This window comes from Staurois parvus, unplaced genomic scaffold, assembly GCF_062004578.1.
Source record: "Staurois parvus isolate SC_StPar_1 unplaced genomic scaffold, SC_StPar_1.0 ptg000057l, whole genome shotgun sequence".
NCBI lineage: Eukaryota > Metazoa > Chordata > Amphibia > Anura > Ranidae > Staurois > Staurois parvus.
Window position 1 is genome coordinate 1,462,568 of NW_028317853.1, and position 22,522 is coordinate 1,485,089.

A 22,522-nucleotide genomic window follows, 5' to 3' on the forward strand; every position below is an offset into this window, starting at 1 on the left:
TCAACAGATATACTGTTACATAATTTTCATACCTCAATGAACAAATATTTAAAACCGTTCTTTATTCCATTCAGAAATGAAGCTCTAGACAAGCTTCATCTTCCATTAACCAGACCAGAACAAAGACCAGCATTGTCTGTATGTTACGAACATGAATGCCCATTTGCCCTGTTTTTATCTCAGGAGAATAATAGTCTAATGGCTGAAAATCCTCCATTTGATCAATTTTGATCATCAACTCCATTGGTATCTTTTGTCTGATTATTCTGACAAGGTTTTCCACCAAGGTGCACGGTAGCTCCATACACATCCCTACTACTCCAGATTATAGAAATCAAATGACTGTTTTAAGTATGTGGCACAGCTATTAAAACTTTAACCTCCCTAGCAGTATGATTATGTCAATATTTCTGTGCTCAAAGCGGTACTTTTTTTGCATGGAAATAGGTTTTTTTTTTTTTTTATTGTAGGCCTGTAATGTTTAGGATTAACTCACTGAAATCTGTCAAAACAAGAGTCTAGTAAACATATGATAAAATTTGAAACATGAAATCATAAATTATAAATAATCATAAAAAATAATATAATAATAATCAATTTAATTCAATAATGTAATCAAACCAAAAAAACACTGAAATTTGAAATATAGCGCCAAGTTCGCAGATCACTGAGCTTAGTCGTAAAATCGTTTTCAGTGTCTGATGACGAATTTCCCCACAAATCATTATCGCTCAATTCTGCAAGTGGTTCTGATTTACTATCGCTGTTCTCTAGCTGGTCTAAAACTGCTTTTGACATATAGGGACGCTTTTTGGACGTCATGGACTTTTCTCAGTTTCAAATCAGAAAGAACAGTAAAAATGTAGGCAGGGCACAGGACAAAGCACTCGGGACAAAATGTATGTGAAATGCTTTGATACAGTAATGTTTTACTATGTGATTTTAGTGTATTTAGTGAATGTCACTTTTTAACATTTTTAAATTCCCCCCCGGTTCCGGCCCCCGTACGTCCCGACGCTCGCAGGGACCGGAAGACGGATGCCAGCATCGGCCAGAGGGGATGGCCGGGGACGCTGCAGAGGACACATCGCGGCAGCGCAGGACAAGATAAGTGAAACCGGGATCCCGGAGCAACGCTGCAGGGTAATCCCGAGTGTAGCTCGGGGTTACCGCTTTTGGCACTGATAATTAACCCCGAGCTACACTCGGGAATACCGCCAGGGAGGTTAAAGGTTGAGTTCACCTTTTCAGGCAGAATTTCACTTTTCATAATAAATAGAAGCCTTTTCTAATGTCTTTTCTGCACAAGCCGTCCCCAGTGTGCTTATCGTTCACTTACCTAGTCCATGGCAGCCTTCAATCTTCACCTTCTCTATTAAAAATTTCAAAAAGTGCATTCTAAACTGATTTCCTGTAACATCATGTGCCCATCCAGGAACCTTTATAACCCATAATGCACTGACTTACTGTATCACAGAATAGGATGTGTTTTACCTTTTTGGACCACATTTCCCTCATTACTATGCCATCATTTTTTATTTCCACCCACTTTTCTACTTCTGCCTTTAAGGTGGTCACACACCATATAATCTGACTGTACAATCTTCTTTAGATCTACCTTAACTTTGTAGTGCAAGGGATGTAAGTTGAGTTCAGGTGAGTACCCCTAATCCATAGTTTTAGTAAATCTAAAGGAAATTGTACAATCAAATTGCATAGTGTATGGCCAGCTTTTCACAAGTACATGGGAGGGATTCGGTGGAGACACTAAGCTGTCATTGTTCTTCTGTAAACACACCAGTTTCATTTTCAGGCCCCATTTACATCTAGCGCAGTTGGAGTGTGTGTTTTTGACTTGTTTTTCCATAAACATGCAAAGGGCAGCCCACTGATTTCAATGGGCTGCCCTGTGCTTGATAAATGCAGCAAAGTAGCTCATGGGGCATTTTGGCATGTTGTGGTTTGCAGTTTTTTTTACTAAGCATTTTGCTGCTTTTGTCATGTGTTTTTGCATGCAGTAAAATGTGTGTTTGCTTCTGCATTTATGGCACTGAAAGTGCAGCTAGTTCATTTTAGGCGTATACAGTCATGGCCAAAATTGTTGGCACCCTTGATATTTCTCCAGGAAATCATGTATTTCTCACGAAACGTATTGCATTAACACATGTTTTGCTATACACATGTTTATTCCCTTTGTGTGTATTGGGACAAAACAAAAAAAGGGAGGAAAGAAAGCAAATTCGACATAATGTCACACAAACCTCCAAAAATGGGCTGGACAAAAGTATTGGCACCCTTTCACAACTGCGGATAAATAAGAATGTTACAAGCATGTGATGCTCCTGTAAACTCACCTGGGGCAAGTAACAGGTGTGGGCAATATAGAAATCACACCTGAAAGCAGATAAAAAGGAGAGACGTTCACTTAACCTTTGCATTGTGTGTCTGTCTGTGCCACACTAAGCATGGACAACAGAAAGAGGAGACGAGAACTGTCTGAGGACCTGAGAACCAAAATTGTGGCAAAATATCAACAATCTCAAGGTTACAAGTCCATCTCCAGAGAACTAGATTTGCCTTTGTCCACAGTGCGCAACATTATCAAGAAGTTTGCAACCCATGGCACTGTAGCTAATCTCCCTGGTCGTGGACGGATGAGGAAAATTGATGAAAGATTGCAACGCAGAATAGTCCGGATGGTGGATAAGCAGCCCCAAACATGTTCCAAAGACATTCAAGCTGTCCTGCAGGCTCAGGGAGCATCAGTGTCAGCGCGAACTATCCGTCGACATTTAAATGAAATGAAACGCTATGGCAGGAGACCCAGGAGGACCCCACTGCTGACACAGAGACATAAAAAAGCAAGACTACAGTTTGCCAAAATGTACTTGAGTAAGCCAAAAGCCTTCTGGGAAAACGTCTTGTGGACAGATGAGACCAAGATAGAGCTTTTCGGTAAAGCACATCATTCTACTGTTTACCGAAAACGGAATGAGGCCTACAAAGAACAAAACACAGTACCTACGGTAAAATATGGTGGAGGTTCAATGATGTTTTGGGGTTGTTTTGCTGCCTCTGGCACTGGGTGCCTTGACTGTGTGCAAGGCATCATGAAATCTGAGGATTACCAAAGGATTTTGGGTCGCACTGTAGGGCCCAGTGTCAGAAAGCTGGGTTTGCGTCCAAGATCCTGGGTCTTCCAGCAGGACAATGACCCCAAACATACGTCAAAAAGCACTCAGAAATGGATGGCAAAGAAGCGCTGGAGAGTTCTGAAGTGGCCAGCAATGAGCCCAGATCTAAATCCCATTGAACACCTGTGGAGAGATCTTAAAATTGCTGTTGGGAAAAGGTGTCCTTCCAATAAGAGAGACCTGGAGCTGTTTGCAAAGGAAGAGTGGTCCAAAATTCCGGGTGAGAGGTGTCAGAAGCTTATTGATGGTTATAGGAAGCGACTGATTTCAGTTATGTTTTCCAAAGGGTGTGCAACCAAATATTAAGTTAAGGGTGCCAATACTTTTGTCCAGCCCATTTTTGGGGTTTTGTGTGACATTATGTCATATTTGCTTTTCTGCCTCTGTTTTATATTTGTTCCAATACATACAAAGGGAATAAACATGTGTATAGCAAAACATGTGTTAATGCAATACCTTTTTTGTGTGAAATACTTGATTTTCAGGAAAAATATCAAGGGTGCCAACAATTTCGGCCATGACTGTATAGGTGGCCATACATGATACAAGTGTACAATCTCTTTCAGATTTACCAAAGCATTATAATAGGAGGACAGACCTATCTAGGCAATCACTCTGTATCCAGTCAGGCAGGCATTTGCACTATATCGTTGATAGTAAATCTAAAGCAGATTGTGCAATCAGATTGTATGCTGTATAGTGAGTTTTACAAACTTCCAGGGATGCACGTTTCCTGTTTTCAATACTAAAGCTCTGCTCTACATAGGCTGTTATGCGATTGCACAGTTCCTCCTCCTGCTCCAGTGTGCAGACTCTGTCAAATTAATGATCTGGCTGTGTATTCAGGGAGAACAGTACACACTGACAATGGCTGCATTGGAGAAGCATGTAAATACAGAAGTGGGTGGGAGCAACAGTTTTTACATCCTGTAGGACATATAACTGGAGGTCATTGAGGAGTTTTCTATAGAAGAAACTGGAGGCTGAATTAATGCCTGCCCTAGAATATACGGAAAGCTTTTTATTTTCTGTAACAGAGGTACATTAATGGTATATTGGTACATACGGAAGCTAAAATTTAGAAATAAAAAAGTGAACTTCGCTTTTAATTTATGACCAATCAAACAACATGAGCGTTCAGTCCAGCACTGAACCACCAGAGGGAGCTTCCAAACCATCCCATTTTACTTCGCCTCTCTTTACATGTGTTGTGCTGGTAAAGAAGTACTGCAATAATGCAATAAGTATTTATAACTGGTACAATGCACGCAGCTACATCATCTGTTCGTGGGTTAGCCGAAACAAGGGACTTTGAAAAACAAAGTAAAAAGGCACACCAGCACAAAATAAAAGACATCATAAAAAAAATAAAGCAAGCAGATGGGAGATAAACCTGGAGACAAGGTTTGATCTCTATCTTTTGGATTGCACTTCATAGAAGGGATTCTAAAATATTATCTCAAACATTGCAATGACTACACAGCTTCAAATCCCTTATCACCTCTTCAACAGTACTGCCACTTCTTCAGCTGTCCTGGCACAATCTTTGTTGTCCAAAAAAAAAAAGAAAAAGAAAAAAGAGCTGCTGTAAAGAAAACATTTATTGGTCCCGAGCTTCAATATTAAGGCAAAACAAAGAGTTCTGCATTTCAAGCATAGCGTGATCTGCTGCAGCTTAAAGGATCTGTAAATACAAAACTCTGGCTGGCATGCTCTTATACCATATAAACATTCAGAGACTAGAGTGGTAGAGTGCAGTCATTATAGGCAAACTGCAGTCTTTTCCCCAATATATTCATGCATATTAAAAGAGACTCAACTTAATCCTAGTGGCTTCAGAGCAAGATATGACTCAGGGTCCATTAGCTTCAACCCCACAGCCCCTGCTTCAGTCTGAACTTTCCAGACCCTATGGCTGCCCCAGCAATTAACATGCCCACCCGATTAACTAAATCTAAATCTTTTATACCCCCCTCATATTGCCTGACCCCTATCCCTTGCACAGTATGTCTGCTCTCCTGCAGGAGAAACCGTGTAATCACATACTTGCTCAAGGTAATGGCAATGGAGAGAATATCTGGACCCAAACATGGTCCTATGGGCCTTCAGGATCAGGAGCCCCTCCGGCCGCAGGCTGCAATAAAGGTATACCCCCTTCTTTGCAATATCTAAAACAAAACACAACTTGGCCGGAGTTAGGCTTTACTTCTACCCATCAAGATGATATAAAAAAAGGTTTAAAGCAGTCATCAATTTGTGCCACAGTTATAGTGTATAATTGTATGAAAAGGTTGAAATTGACCAAACCTGTAAAATCAACAGAAGAGTTAGGATATTCTCAGCCAATTGACATGCCAAGAGATTTGTCATGATACAAAGTCCATGCAGTAGCAGTTATGGATCTTAGAAGAGTTCACATGGTCGCAAGCCAAACATTTCAGGGATGGCGTATTTCAGCCCTTCTCTTCTAATCTTAGCATATTTTTTCTTTTTCGATAAAAACAGTAATATAGATGTTTACACATTACACAGGATATATATATGTATCCACAAATATAGTTGGAATTATTTGAGTGTGAAATCCAACCATATTTAATACCTGTTTAATGGTGAAAAGGTTTGTAAGAGAGCAGTTACAGAAGAAGACAAATGCCACAGTGTATGACCTAAATATGCTGAGTGATGGGGCCCACAGGGTACTCTCAGCAGTTGCCATTGTTTGTACTGAATAAAGCCCAAAGAATCAGTTACCTCCATCACATATCTGAGAAATATTTATTTAATATACAGATCCGGAGGTGACATTTGACTACAATGTCCTACTTGAATGAAATCACAGCAGCAGATAGGATGGCATGACAATATGCAACTAGCAGATGCCAGTGCTCTAGGCAGGGGCGGACTGACCATTTGGAAACTCGGGCACTGCCCGAGGGCCTGGGGTCAATAGGGGGCCCCATGAGATGCCCCTGGTACCTTTTTCATAGGTTTTTTTGAGTTTTGGGCAAGGACCCATAATCCCCTATTGCCCAGGAGCCCTATGAGTTGTCAGTCCGCCCCTGGCTGTAGGTAAACAGAAATATAGCATTTTTAATTTAACACATTTTTTATTAGTTCTGGAAAGAGTAGGGAAAGTTCTGACCCTCTGTCACGTTTGTATTATTGTCTGTGCCCCCATTAGGAAATTCACCTTTCTATTTGTGCTGGAGACCCTTGTTAATGGGGACACTTGTTCCAGGCCTCAGACTGCCTGTTGAACCTCTGGGACAGAAAGTGAACAGATATTTACCCAATGCTTCACAGACAACTAAAAATAGACTGGCAGGGGGTCTAACCCTTCCCTACTTTACACAAAACAAATAGAAATGTTTTGCTTATGCACACACTTGAAGTTTTCTGATATTATTTGATATACCAGATTCAAAGGAAGCACAAAATACTAGATATTGTGCAAAGCACAATAACCAATTCTGCACAGCTTTCATTTACTGTGTGTACATTAAAGCAGCGTTCCAGCTTAAAAAAATAAAATAAAAGTCAGCAGTTGCAAAAACTGTAGCTGCTGACTTTTAAAATACAGTCACTTACCTGTCCCATGATCCTGCGATGTCCTCACCACTGCTGGTTTCACCACCCGTCTTCTCTCACTGCACCGGCATCTTCAGTGTGGGCACGGGTGCCCACTGCGCATGCGCGAGAAGCGCTGCGCTTTGTGAATGGCCTCGTAGTCTTCTGGGACCTTGCCCGTGTCCCAGAAGACTACAGGGAGGGAGGGGGGAGGACAACTATTGCTTCCGATTGCCTTTGACGATTGCAGTGGAAGTGGGAGTGGGTACCAGTCAAATTCGGGTACCCATTCCCCAAAGGTGCCAATCCTTAATGGGGAGCAGGGGACAAAGGCTTAAAGAACTTCCCCTTTTGGGTGAAGCTCCACTTTCAAGACAACATTTCCAATCAACATTTTTGGATAGCTGGACATGAGCTATAAGCTAGGGATAGAATTGGGGGGAGCAAACTGGATGGACCCTCATGTTCACTAGTCCTTAAAGTGCTACTTTTTTTTTACATAACAAATATGTTACACTTACCTGCTCTGCGGAATGGTTTTGCACAGAGCATCCCAAAAACTCATCTTCTCGGGTCTCCCAGCTGCGCTCTTAGCTCCTCCCCACTGCTGAGTGCCCCATAGCAAGCCGCTTGCTATAGTAACATCTGCCTGCTCACTCCTGAGCCCCTCTCTGTGTGCCTATGGACACACAGAGCAGGGCTCAGCCCTGCCCCTGCACCCTCCTCACTTCCTGTGATTGACAGCAGTAGGAGCCAATGGCACCCGCTGCTGTCTCTGAGCCAATGAGCCGGGAGAGGCACTGCTCTTGAGCACATCTCTGGATCCAGATCAAGCTCAAGTAAGTATTGGGGGGGGGGGGGAGGGGCTGCTCGCTGAAGGTTTTTTACCTTCATGCTTAGAATGCATGAAGGTAAGAGACCTTCAGACTTTAGAACCACTTTAAAGTGGAACTAAACCCTCATATCCTTTACAACCAAGGAAGATGCCATCTTAGCCTCTGTTTGATCTGCAGTTGCTATGGTGCTGTACACATGATCAACTATGACAAGAACCATTTGATGGCTGGAGAGTTTTCTTCAGAGCTGACATAAGCACACTAGTAACTGAAACAGTCATAATTAAAGGTATGCCTTGAATACAACTGATTTGGGAAGTGTTAAATCAGGGTGTTTATTTCTGCTTTAAGTGGGTTCCAATATTTCATCTATTTAGTGCGTGCTTCCAAACCTAGCCTCTCCTTTTACAATCCTACCACCTCAGCTATGTCTGAGAGCTGCATTAGTGGCTTGCTGTGCAGCAGCCAAGCTTTACTGTTTGTATAAGTGCAATGTAGATGATACTCATTTTTTTCAATCCACATTGGGAAGTGTACTGTGATCCTCAGCTTCAATCCTGTTCTGTACTAACCAAGCTAAACTCATAATTCATCGATACTATCATCTTTACTATGTATACTAGCAATTGACTATTCATGATCATGTTTTACCATCACTTATATACCTTTTTTGCATCGTGTGTGGGCAAAGGGTGCTTTTTATACAGCTCTTTGAGCGTTTTCAGGTTGGATAACTGGAGTTACAACTTCAAAGTAAGTGCACAATAAGTATTCACACGTTATTAAAGTAACAAGGAAATATAGAAAAAAGAAAGAAAAAAATACATGCCCTTTAGTTTGAAATGTCAAAAGCAGAATTCTTTCACTTTTCTCGACTGCCACTGCTTTTCAGTTTAACAAGGTGTTAATTAAATTATGCCCTTTGCAATCTGACAATGCTGAGCGTAGAGCGACTGTTATTTTGGTTAAGACTGTAACCAAAGCTGCTGGCCTTTTCCTCTCAAACACGGCCTGAGAAAAAGGGATTTTTAATCAAGGTGTTACAGCATCTACAGTGTCACCGTAGAATGTATTCAGTGTCTACATAAGGACATCAAAGTGTAGGTTTAAATGAAAGGAAATGTAACCAATCTTAACTTCTTTGCGTCTTAAAACAAATACTGTATTAAGATACAACTTACAAAAATATTCTCTTCATGTATCTTTCTTTTATAGTGTTGATGCTGCTTACTGGGGAAAACTGCAGATAAGAAAACTTGCAGAGTACACCACAGAAGAGAACTCCAGGCAAAAAATAAAAACAGAAAACTGCTAATTATGTCCAGTGAACAGAGCAATTGTAAGTCAGAAAAGCCTTTCAGTTTAAATAAATGCACTTGCACCCAGAATTCTTAACAAGCAGTAAAAAAGCTTAAGGGCCTGCTTACACCATGCAGCATGTGGCAACGCATGTTAATGGTGTTGATGTGATGTGGTGCCATTCACAATGCCCTTAGGCTAGTGCTTTGAGGTTCCATTTATAATGAATGCCACCTCATCACCTCAATGCATATAACTTGTGTTACAGCAAGTACATGGTGTGAACAGGCCCTTAGGCTAGCTTCACACCACTGCACTTCCGTTTTCATGTGTTTTTCATTGTGCATGTTCTCAAAATATCTGCTCAGAATCTCAGGAGGTGTGAGAAGCGCCTGCCATTTCCCAAATGTAGCAAGGCCAAAAGTATATAGTCTGTTGCCAAAGGGTCTCAGTAGCCATGCATTTTCAGCACATGCAAATGCATGCATCATTAAATTCTATGAGCCCCTGAATGTACCTTCTTATATGAAATAATTTACCTGCACTATTTTCCAGGAAGCAATGCATACAGTGTAAGTGAACCAGACCCAGGGAAAACAATGTTATGTAATGATGTGTCTAGTGATATGTAAGTGGTATAACTAAAGGTTTGTTGGGTAAGGTATGTCTTTTTGCTGATGACACAAAAGTGTGTAATAGGGTTGATATCCCTGGAGGTATCTGTAACATGGAACATGAACTGGCATTGCTGGAAGATTGATCAAAAAAGTGGAAATTGCAGTTCAATATTTCTAAATGTAAAATAATGCACCGAGGGAAAAAGAATCAATTGAGAGTACAACATTGGGGGTACAGTGTTGGCCAGCACTTCAGAGGAAAATGACTTGCGGGTACATATTTCAGATGATTACAAAATGAGCAAACAGTGTGGCCAGGCAGTGGGGAAAGCGAATAGAATTCTAGGATGCATCGCTAGAGGGGTCATCAGCAGGATGAAGGAGGTCCTGATTCCCCTATATAGATCTTTAGTCAGACCTCATTTAGAATACTGTGTCCAGTTCTGGAGACCTCATTGACAAAAAAGATATTGATATGATAGAACTAGTCCAGAGACGGTAATAAAAATGGTGACAGGTCTGGGGGATAAAACATATCAAGAGTGACTTCAGGAACTTAATATGTATAGTCTGGAGGAAAGAAGGGAAAGTGGAGACATAATTGAAACCTTTAAATACATCAAGGGGGCGAATAAGGTTCAGGAGGGCAGTAGTTGATTGGAATAAACGTCCAGCAGAGGTAGGGAGCCAGTCAACAGTAAATAGCTTCACACATGCTTGGGACAAGCATAGATCTATACTCAGACAAAAAAAGAAAACAAAAATAACCCAAACCTCCCCTAAAAAACAAAATAACAACAAATAAAAAAGAAAAACACAAAAAAAAACAAACAAAAACAGGCAGACTCAATGGACCACTGGGTCTTTTTCTGCCGTCACTTTTCTATGTTTCTAAATGTACACACTATGCCGCATAGGTGTGAAAATTCTGGGTTCACACTGTTGAACTGCATTCATACTTCATACTGCACTATATATGCCAAGCCAATGTTATTTTGTAACATTGGCTTGGCATTGTTCTATGTATTTTTATATTGTACTGGATGTATAAAGGAAATGCATTACTACTTTAAAGGGTCTGAGAAACCCTTGTTGTGTCCTTTTCTCTTCTTTTTTTTTTTTTTTGTCTGTGTTTAGCAGGAGGTCAGCTGATTGATCTGTGCTGTACTCTGTGTCTAGTACAGTGATCACTCACCGCATTCTCAATGCTTCTTGCTGTCTCACCAAACAGCTCTGACTTGTAATCTGACATCTCTGGGGTATAAAACACCTCCTGACCCTCCAGCTCCTCTATGATCAGGACACCTTCAAATGTTTTTGTTTCTGCAGAAAGAAAAGAGATAAGCATTTGATTTGTCTGGCAATACAGTGTCTATACAATAAAGAATTCCTTCCTAATTCTCCTCCCTGCTCCCTCCTATCAGGTGAGTGGCATTATGGGCAGTGCCAGGTGTGGGGGTTAGTAGCATGGCACAGGGCTGAACTATGAAGGGTTAGTAACTGAGTGTATGCTGCTTCATCCAGTGGCTGAAGAGGGCAAGTAGCTTGGCACTTTACCAGACAGAGCAATTTTCCATAGGACACGGCTTAATACGAAACCTTTATTTGCTGGGCACAAAGAAAGACAAAGTAGGCAGTTATAGGAAGAGAAGAAAAGGAAGACAGTTACAAGTGAAAACATATTAATGCAAAGCTACCTGGGAAGAGTATAGTGCTAATCTAAATCCCATTCCTTTTCGTGGTTATCCCTCCTATGCCATGTGACACACCAATAGGGTCAGAATGACATACATTGGTATTTCTATTTTGGGTATAGGCTGATCATATGGGGTCACCCATCAGACTGATGCGTCTGTACTAAAAACATGATGATAATTCTTCACACTTGTTCCCAGGGAAATTTCAATCTTCTGATCAGATTTTATATTTACTGCTAATTGTAGACTGTTCAGCTGAAAAAAACATGAGCCTTCATGACATGAAGATGGCTGAGCTGGGGACACTGTTAGGGGGATCTCACTGGTGGAGTCTCTGACAAATGTAAAAATCCACTGACTGATTCCAACCACTTAAAAATTAGTTTTGTGTGGACTAAGCCCTTCAATGTGGCATGCTCTGTACATCAACTACCTCTCTCATGCAAAAATAGACACGGACAATCGAGTCCCATGGCATCCCATGGCAGTAATCAGGTTTTACATGACATATTCTAATCAAGGCCAAAAATCTAAACAAAGCACATGATTACTTGCCAAGGGTACCACAAAATGTCTCCCTAACTGTTAATCATTAAATCTGGATTAGCAGTTGGATTTTTGAATAGATTGTTCTGAAAATAAAAGCCTACTAATGCCTGGTACACACAATGAGAAAATCGGAGGATAAATACCGCTTTTGAAGTGATCGTCCCATAATCTAATCGTTGGTACACAGCTTTCGAGAGCCGATGATGACAGTTCACGCAAAATTATCCGAAGGGAGAAGCACAAAAATATTTCTTATACGAACAGACCAAAAAATGTTAGTTTAATCAGTACAGTATATAAAAAATCGAGAAGCCAAGACCACGCATACTCAAAAATGAGTACATTACAATACATTGCATCACTTCCAAAGTTGTATTCTGTCTTACGAGAATTTTTGAAACTCTAGTAACCTCTTCATTTTTTATATGAATTTTCGATAAAAAGATGGATGATCATTTGTCTGATATTCTCATTGTGTGTATGAGGCTTTAGAGTGATGTTGCCAAAAAGATAAACTGCCAACTTTCATTAAGGAGACAAGGCTCTGTGTATTCTTCCTAATGTGCGCTCATAGAGGAAAACATATACATTATATATTGTTGATTAAATCTATTTGCTACTAAAATATACTTTTGTGACATTCATCACATTGTGTTACAACAAAAATACTTTTTGAACTGATTTTTCCTTCCAAATGTGCAGTTCAGGGATCTTCAGCAGGATGTTCTGCTACAGAATATTAAATGACACAAGGGTAAAGTTTGTTATTTGAAGGAGAGGTAAACTACTTACTTGGGCAGTTAGTGCCTTCAGTATCGATGGCTGGAGTCTTTCCATCTGAGCAACAACCCAGAGGTGTGTTGTAGCAGCTGGCTCTTTCCATGACAGGTGTGGCTTCAAAATCAAGTGCCTCCTCATATTCTTTCTGCTGTTCATCTCCTCCATCAAACTTATCTGCTGTGACATAAAATCTCACAATGTAGCAATTATTTTACACTTCCAGTCCCTTGTAATCGTCAAAAAAATTAACAAACCCAATGAGAAATCACATATTCTAATCCTTCCCCACCCTTCGGGGATATCTAATTTCCTACCAGCGTTCGGAAATCTTTCGTTACCTTCAACTGAAGCACTTCTACACCCCCCTATCCTCCACCTCATGCTCCGCTCGCTCCGTGACCTTCTTCGAAAGCGTGTGCAAGAAAGACCCACACCGGCGGGGCCTCATCACTGCTCTTTATACCCTATTATCGACTCCAGAGCCTTCCCTCGGCCTCTCATATGTCGCTAAGTGGGAGAGGGACCTAGGCTCCAAGCTGAACCCAGACGAATGGGACCGCATTTGGCTGGCAACTAAATCCTCTTCACAGAACATGGTAGCGGTTGAGACTAATTACAAGGTCCTGTCTCGATGGTACTTAGTCCCAGCAAGGATTGCTAAATATACTCCAGGTTACTCTCCAGACTGTTTTTGGGGCGCACAGATGGTGGGAACGTATCTCCACACTTGGTGGCTCTGCCCAGTAGTTCATACCTTCTGGGTTGGCATCTTCCACATGCTGTCTACTCTTTTTCAACAACCATTGTCGCCAACTCCGGACATCGCCCTACTTTGCGACCTCCCTCGATATCCAAGCTCCAATTCAAGCTTTTCTTGCAGATCACAACAGCTGCCAAACAAATTATAGCTAAATCTTGGAAAACCTCATCTCTGTGCATACTGGCGGTTCGGAATAAGGTGACACAGGCTATGATACATGCTAAAGTGGAAGCTGCCATCACAGACACTGTCCCTAAATTTTTGTCAGTTTGGTCCCCCTGAGTAGATCACTTCCTCCGTCAGAGCTTTGACGAATCGTTGCTCCTTCCTTAATAACCTCCATTAGATGGTAGTCCGGAGCCTTGGTCCGGTCCCAAGTCCCTCTGTCTGTCCTGGAAGTCACACACTTTGTCCGTTCCCCTCTCCCTCCCCCCCCCCCTTTTTTCTTTCTTTCTCTCTCTCTGACTGTTCACATTATCTCAATTGTTTTATCTTCACCTTCCAAAGAACTCATTCATATGCTCTAGGAGTACCACCCATTTGTATCCATCAAGCAATACCTTGCTCCTTCGATTTGGTATTTTTCTCTCCTACTCATTGTGGTTTCTCCTATGTTTACAATAGTCGGACCTTTACTGTTGGCCATTAGGCCTCATGCATCCATCCTTTATCTTTGCTGTAAACGTATTTTGCATATCGTTGTATGCCTTACATCTTTAAAACCCAATAAAATGTTTGAACAAGGAGAAATCACCCATTCTACAAAACTTCCGCTGTAAGCCTCGCTTACTACCAACAATGTTCATCTACCACCACAATTGTTTTATGTTTAGCTTTGGACCGAGTAGGGAAAAGTTGAATCTCCAATTGACGTTTTGCACTGCCTGTGCCCCATAGGAGAGATTACTCTTTACTTCCTTTCCTAGAAACAATGTTGCCATTGCAGCAGGAAGTGAAGAGAAATCTCCACTGAAGTCACAGGCAGCAATTAAAAAGCTTATGGAGGCTTTAGCCTAAATAGGAGAAAATGTCACAAAAAGGCAACAGGCAACAAAAGAAATCTGGCGCTCCCTTCCCTATCCAAAACTAGAATACATTTTTGGATTGATTATGAACATACTGAGAATAAGGCCTGGTTCACACTAGTGTGATTTCATATGTGACTTTGGTCGCACAGAATCGCATGATAATGGAAATCACATTGATTTCAATGGTGCCTGCTTATATCAATGCAATGCAACTGCAATGAGACTTTGGGCAAAATGCAGGTGCTACGCTAATGCGGTGCAGTGTGATTTTGTGCCCCACAGACTTCAATGGAAACACACGCCTGCATTTTGTGTTGGCTGTTAGGACCCGGCAACTGCCAGCTCCTTAACAACCCATCACTCATCCCTGCTGTGAGCTGGGAATCCCCGGCTGACAGCAGGGATGAGTCACTGTTTGCTGAAATGCCATTGGATGCCAGTTCCTTAACCAGCATCCAGTCTCCTTCCCCTATAAAAAAACAAAAAACAAAAAAACACACTAGTATAAAACAATACATCAAAATGCAAACAAGTTGCACAGCATAATTGCACTAAAAATCACACCGGCACTAGTGTGAACCTAGCCTAATAGATTATTCTACGTGACTGTAGAACATCCAGAATCTGAGGCATGGCCAAATAAGCTAGATACATCCCCCCTAACAGGAGGTTGTATTAGCCCTATTTTATGGGCACCTTATAAAACAGCCCTCATTAACAGGACCAGTGCAAAACCAAGTGTTGAATAAATAACACATATACTGAAAACAATTTTATCAAACCCAAGGCTGCGATGCAAGCTAAAGCTCATAATCCCTCATTGAACTTCAGAGGTTATTGCAATTAGATTGTTCCATTAGCATTCTCAGATCAATGAACCATTCTGGGATATAACAGACATTTCAGATAACTGGCCTTGGCTTGACAATATGACATAGGCAGAAGAGTTGATGAATTTAGGATCTAGGTAATACCCTACCATCAGCCAAGTCATTCAGATGATTATTATGAATCATATAATTTTTTACTAGTATTGTTCTAGATAAAATTTCTATGGCTTACAAAGCAAATGGATTAATTGGTATAAAATAGCATAAACTGTTCTATACACTGCCACCAATTTCAGGGAACATAAGACGTACTTCCTGGTTCAGTTCCACTTAATTCCTGATCTCCACTTGCTTCTAGATCCTCGTCACCACTGCCGCTTCCCGATTCATCATATATTCGTGTTGTAGGCACAGTGACACCATGCCTTGCTGTTGATGTGCGCACTGCATATGTCTGAGTAGTTGGCCTGGCAGTGCTTGTATAACGCTGGCGGGGGCTTTCAGTCTCCATAACTAATGGGTAAGAATCAGGTTTTTTTCGAGCCTTCGGGGATTCTGGTGTAGGAAGTGACCGTCCAATTGGTGGGCCAGGGGTTCCAGTTGGAGCCATTGTCTGCAGATTAGCTATAGTGATGGTTTCTAAAAAGGAAAAAAAAAACAGTTAATGTCTTCAAACACCTGTTAATCTTGCCGCAGACTTGTTTTTAATGACAGTTTGAAAAGTTTGTATTTACAGATAATGTTTACTATTGTCCAACAATTTATAATAATGTAAAATTGCAAAAGATCAACATTATGTACCTACAAGCTAAAGTGTTTTCTGCTTGGGGCTGGAAAAACCTGCCTTCTGGTGCACTTTCCTATGTCTAGTGGTACAGTGTTGATGCCGCAATACATTTTTATCAGCATGGACAGCCTTTAGTATTTCATTTTTTTTATTAACCACTTGCCCTCCAGAGGATTTACCCCCCTTTCCTGACCAGGCCACCAGCTACTCTGACAATTGCACGGTCATGCAACACTGCACCTAAATAAAATTTATATCCTTTCCCCCCCCCCACAAATTGAGCTTTCTTTTGGTGGTATTTGATCGCCTGGGTGTTTTGTATTTTTTGCGCTATAAACAAAAAAAGAATGACAATTTTGAGAAAAAAAAACCTATATTTTTGACTTTTTTGCTATTAAACATGTCCAGTAAAAAACTTAAAAAAAATAAAATTTTATCAAATTTGGGCCAAAATGTATTCTGCTATATGTCTTTGATAAAGAAAAAAACCCAATACATGTAAATTAATTGGTTAAATGGATGACACTGGACAGGAAGGAGTTAACATCTGGGGCGATCAAAGAGTTAACTGTGCTGTTTTACAGTGTGCTGTGTGTATGCTTTACTGTGTCAGCACATTGCTTTGTATTGCCCTGCTATGCAGAGCAATACAAAGCAATGTGCAGGAGCTGAGAGAGGAGAGATCTGTATTGTTTACATACAGGTCTCTCCCCCAGTCAGTGATACCTGGCAATAACCAGCGGAGAATCACCGTCCAGGACCCGGTGACCGACAGCTGAGGCCGCCAATGGTGGTCCCCACCCGGAATTGCAAAATCACGTGTATATATATATATGTGATTTTGCACAGGACTGCCGCCCTGTAGCAGTATTTCTGCTATAGGGTGACGGGAAAGTGTTTAAAGTTTTGTTTATGTTAACTTTAAGAAAGGTGACAAAATATTCTGACAGCAACGACAATAAAATATATTGACAAATTATCTGCCTCAATAAATTAGTGCCCTTAAAACTAGCAATGGGTCAAATCATATGGAAGCTGCAAAAGCTTTGTTGAAGGAACTCTAAAACTTCTTGGAATTTTGGGAGGCTGGAAATAATCGTACTGAATGGAAATACATTAAAATGCATGTCAACGTGCATCAAGACGCACAATGTATGTTGACATGCGTTTCTACTGATTTCAAGAAAGAAAGAAAGACTTATCCACATGACTTAGGGCCAGTTCACACTACATGCGTTTCAGTTGCTTTTTTTCTGCATCCAAAACGAAACAGTAGGTTATATGATTGTCAATGTCATAGTTCACATCAGTGTTGGAGTTCCAGTGCATTCCAGTTGCAGGAAAAAAGTAGAACAGGCTGCATTTTTTCTGCACAGAACTGTACTGGAACACGGTAAAACGCATCAAAAACGCACTGGAACGCACATGTCCCTATTTAAACTGAAGAAAAAGAGGGGAAAAGTGAACTTGAATGTATCAGAAATGGACTGGAACGTGTCAAAAAAGCACCGTAATGTGTCAAAAATGCATACAGAATGCATCTGGACTGTGTTTCTATAGTGTGAACTGACCCTTATACTGTTTAAATAGCCTGGAACTCTGGATATAATCAAAACAAAGAAATTTAATTTAATTATACATTTTTGACTATGAGGATGTTTATTACGTTGTATTTGATTAATAATCATTATCTATGTAACTGAAGATTTAATATATTCACATGTAAAATCTGAAATCTAAAATTCTGTATAAAATAACAACAGTTAAAGAATATCAATGGTCAAAATGTAAAATAACATTAATTTCTGCATGTATTTCAAATATTTCTAGCCTACTCCTATTAATCTGAATTATCATGAAGTTCATAAACTGAAGATCCCCACACATTTACTTCCCTAAATTCTGTGACATAATGTAGTCACTATGCCCTGTGAGCAGGCACTGTCTGTGTCACACATTTCACAGATCCTGCCTTCAGAACTGCAGAGGTGGTGAGAAGAGGAGTTTAAAGTGGTGGGTCAGTACAGGAATCACGGCTTGCAGACAGCAAGGTACCATGGGATATGTAGTCAATAGAAATTGGAAGTAAACCAAAAGAATAAGCAGAAGAGAAGCTGCAAAGCATGCACGGAATCCAGGAATTTGTGGAAAGAGATGGCTAGCAGACAGGCAGAACTCCCAACATGAAATAGATTTTTCAAGTAATCTTTTATTGGATTGTCAAAAAAACTATTGTTACTACAATGATGATGTTATAGAATGAAAGTGCATACTGCGGTGATAGAACTCCTAATGAAATTATATATTCACTGCACAAATAATCAACTGTATTTTTAAATGCAACCGATTTAAATGTCTGAATTTGGTTCAGCATCAGGCCCTTGTAATCCCTTGTACAGTAGAACTCAGACTGGGAGAATTTAGATATATCTGAAGGTGGTGATATCTGAATCTTAAAATGAACACTGGAATTGACAAGCAGATAAAATCTTATGTAGATGCTTTTAAGAAGGACATGACCACTGAATATGTCATACAGTATCTTAGAGCAGACTTTTAGAATTACAGTTTCTTTACTTTTCTTTGAGATTTATGGTACTGGTTCTAATATACAGAGACAGACACATCAATAAAACATCAGTCAAATGTGAAGGGTAACAACATCAAAACTTTTAACATAAGTGCAATGCTTTTGGAAAACCTATTGTGTTCAAACTAATGTGTTCATATTTTTTTTATTGTTGCCATAAGTAAACTGACTGTAAAACATGAAGCAACACGTATGAAATGGACTGCTTAAAACATAAAAATCAAAAACATGTACATTTCTGTATTCACAGCTGTAATGGAAAGTTGGAACATATCCCATTGGGCACAAATGAAACTTCAGGTATTTTACTAGGGAACAAACTATTTTATAATACAATTCATCCCTTAAAAGGTTTTACAATTACATGCCTGTTGCTTAAAGGATAAGTTCACCTTTGGAGCATGCTGCATGTTCCACTCGTTTTTAGGGTGTTCCCATAGCTGCAGCCGCCCCCGCCGCCCCCCTTGCCAGATAGTATGGGGAGACTTCTACCCATGCTGTCAGATTTGAAAACAGCGCAGCCGTGCGGGGATCCACCAGTGTTCTGTGAATGAGTGCCTACAAGTCCCAGCAGCCTTAGCAGCTTTCAGTTTGTAGTTTTCAATTAACTACCACAGAACTGTGGAGCACCGTGGTAGTCCATTGAAGTTACCTGTCAGTATATCTGCTTAGCCGTACATCCCGTATGGCAAGCAGATAATCTGACAGGTCTGCAGGAGACCTGCATGGCATCTCTGGTGCAATGCTTTACAGGCTCCTTTGGACAAAAATAAATACACATACAAAAATCTGCCTTGATTATGTCCAAAAGGTGAACTTATCCTTTAATTCATAAATGCAGTATTCGGTGAATTTTAATACCCAAGTGGAAGTTGCTCCTAAAACTATAGTTTGATTTTTTTTCACCTCCTCTGTAGATTGTGTAGACTATTCTCTTAGCTGAGTACAAAGTGAATGGATGTCAAGTTATATTCCAACCTACGCTTACTAGGCACAACAGGCTTGTCAGTAAGAACACAGCCACGAGTCTGAAGAGAGCAAACTGCATTTCAATAACTCTGTCTTAGAGAAAGTTTTGAAAGTTAAAATAGAAATGAAAGCTTTAGCCATATAACATTAATCTGAGTTGCAGTGGGAAGACTTTCTTGAATTCAGTTTAAAGTACCTTGACAGGGCCCAGTGTGCTTCACAGTGATGGTACGACCCTGCCTGCAAGCAATGGTTTTCAGCTGACACCAGTCTCCGTAGGTCACTCCATCAGAGCCACAGACCTAAAAGAAAGAGAGTAAAGATCTTACTGCTTTAAGTCAGTCAGGGCATAAAGAATACGTCAGAGGGATTTAAAGTGTATGTGAAGGCAAAAAAAAAAAAAAAAAACATCTCTAGAATACATGCACATTCCCCCGTGTGTTATCCCTATGAACTTGCTGCAACTACAGAGAAATAACAGCTGAAGTGCCAGGATTAGGATAGTGCATCCCTACCTTTATCTTTGACATGACAACACAGGGTATTTTAGGCTCTGAATTCCAAAGCACATGTTGTCAGCCATGCCTACTTTATGATCACAAAGAACACAGACCTCTCTCCTCCTCGCCCTCCCCTCCTCATCTCTACAGTCCCCTCCTTGTGCACAGGCAGAGAGCACATGAAGTTATCAGGTTAGCAAAACTTCTGACAATTTTTTTGCACCTTTTAAAACAGATACAACAAATACTTTCTATGGTATATTTAGCATACCAAAAAGAAGCAAACAAGAGGAATTCATTGTCAGGAATTACATACACTTTATATATAACCAAAGACAACCATTTTCTATAGAATAGGGCTAATAGGAAGTGAGAGAAAATTTCTCAAGTGTGCGAAAACAGTCTTAGACAATTCTCATCGGGACAAGGAAGGAAGGTGCCCTATCTTTCCCTGATGGTCTCTATGACAAATAAAGAGGGTGAATCTCTTCCCCGGGGATACAGACAGCAATAGGAACCAGACAGGGATGCTAACCCCTCATCACTCTAAAACTGAATAATCTGATTTTAGCACCCCTACTGTGTTGGAAAGCATTGGTGGCTCACTGATTGCTTTCATCTGTTGTCACAGTATGGTCTTTAAAGTTTGTCAAAGGCCAAAACTTTTTTTTCTGATATCAATGTACCCCACTACATCTGTATTTTCACAGATCATCTAACAGGGTCTCACAGACCATCAAACAGGGTCAACCAGAGAACAGTAGTGTTTAATTTCCTGAACACTGTGCTGTGCAGCTGCTTCTCTCTCAATCTCTCTCTGCTTTTGACTTCAAAGGTTTGAATTGATTGGTGGCTGTAATTCTACACTTTCTTTTTTGAGCTGAGTGTATTGGGTTTTGGCTTTGGTATCTTTGACAGAGAATCTTTCAACACCCAGATAGCCAAAAGCAATGTTAACTGCAAGGAAAAGAGATCAATTTAAGAATACCAGTATTGAGAGAAATTAGGAAATTGCTAATTCTTCCAGAAATACTAGCTACCTATCTGTTACTAAGATGCCAACCTAGAACTAGCACACAGATCAGAAAAGTCAGAGTGAAGTCAGGACTCCTAACCTGCATATTTATCCGGAGCTAGTGACTGAGCAATACCTAAAAACATCTAGATCAGCATGACAGCCAAGAAATTTGTGTTTTCAGAATGAAAGGTTAGAAAGGAAAGCCCCCATATTTCTCTATACAGGTTTCCTTTAAAGTGTAGCTTTTTCTCAAAGACATTTTGTTCACATCATAGGTATTTATAGATCGCCAATAATCCAGTGCAGCCACTAAAATTAGAAAGATGTTAGTGCTGTTATATATTATTGAGGTGACTGTTTTCAGTGCTGCAACTGATGCTACCACCAGGGGCGGACTGACAACTCATGGGGCCCCCGGGCAATAGGGGATCATGGGGCCCCTGTGTCCTTGCCCAAACTCAAAAAAGCCTATGAAAAAGATACCAGGGGCATCTCATGGGGACCCCTACTGACCGCGGGCCCTCGGGCAGTGCCCGAGTTTCCAAATGGTCAGTCCACCCCTGGCTTCCACTTTATAGTCCCAATAACATATACTTGTTGGGGCACTGCTTGATTAGCTGATATACCCCTGAACTGAACCAGTGGGTAGGCTAAGTATTTACATATTCTTGACAAGCAGTGAAAAATCTTAACAACAAGCCCCCACTGACTTCTCTGGCTGAAAGTACCGTAAATCAAATCATTTTTAAAGAACACGGGAGGTGTCAGGTTTCTGTGTTTGTATTAAAAGGCTGGCAAGATACCAAGTTCCTGCTGCCACAGAAAGTAAGGGAAAGGATCTGGGAGTTTAATACCTCAGTTGTGAAATTTGAAAACAAATTTCTTCATAGTGGCTACAGCTACATAGGTTAGCCAGAGCTTGTTTAAAATTGACTTTATTGCTTATTTAGATGGAAATAATTAAATGTATATGGTATGGACACAAAAGCACTCACATGTTCTTTGCCCTTGATTTTCATATATGAACTAAGAAGAAAGAATAATTTCAGTATGCACGGATACAAATAAAATTATCCTGCACTGTAATACTGTAAACATGTTCTTCTGGGAATTTAAGAAGAAATTATGCAAGGTACAAGGATCAGCAAAGGAAATATTGTTTAAATTGAATTTACAGTATGTCCAGATCTGGGATCTCAAGATCCCTTGAGAAAAAGTCGGAAGTGACGAAACGCGTCAGGGTTGTGACGTCAGACGCAAAACCGGAAGGAGCAGCGCAGCCATCTTGGATGTGGTTTCAGCATAGGATGGACGGTTTTTTACATAAATGTAAGCGGATAATAAATGTGTGATTTTCATATATCTACTCCACTGAGTTTTCTCTTCTCTGCCCTGTGAGGAACGGGGATCCCACTGCATACTCCCATAAGAGGAAAGCCATCTGGCATATGGGGATTTGTGAAACGCCTGTGCAAGCTGAAAGAGGGTAATAGCATGTTAT

At 40.6% G+C, this 22,522-nt stretch overlaps 1 protein-coding gene across 10 annotated transcripts in view; it reads right to left on the minus strand.

Moving 5' to 3' along the window:
* Nucleotides 1-22,522, minus strand: part of AGRN (agrin) — a 653,845-nt gene that overhangs the window by 73,646 nt on the left and 557,677 nt on the right. For 9 of the 10 annotated variants that reach the window (XM_089668395.1, XM_089668399.1, XM_089668394.1 and 6 more), the window contains 4 exons: nt 19,700-19,805; nt 15,470-15,796; nt 12,552-12,716; nt 10,709-10,836 (listed from right to left, as the gene is read on the minus strand). In XM_089668395.1, the coding sequence (XP_089524521.1) occupies nt 10,709-10,836; nt 12,552-12,716; nt 15,470-15,796; nt 19,700-19,805 (726 nt within the window). The remainder of the gene's footprint in view (nt 1-10,708; nt 10,837-12,551; nt 12,717-15,469; nt 15,797-19,699; nt 19,806-22,522) is intronic. The other variant, XM_089668391.1, reaches the window with a different exon arrangement.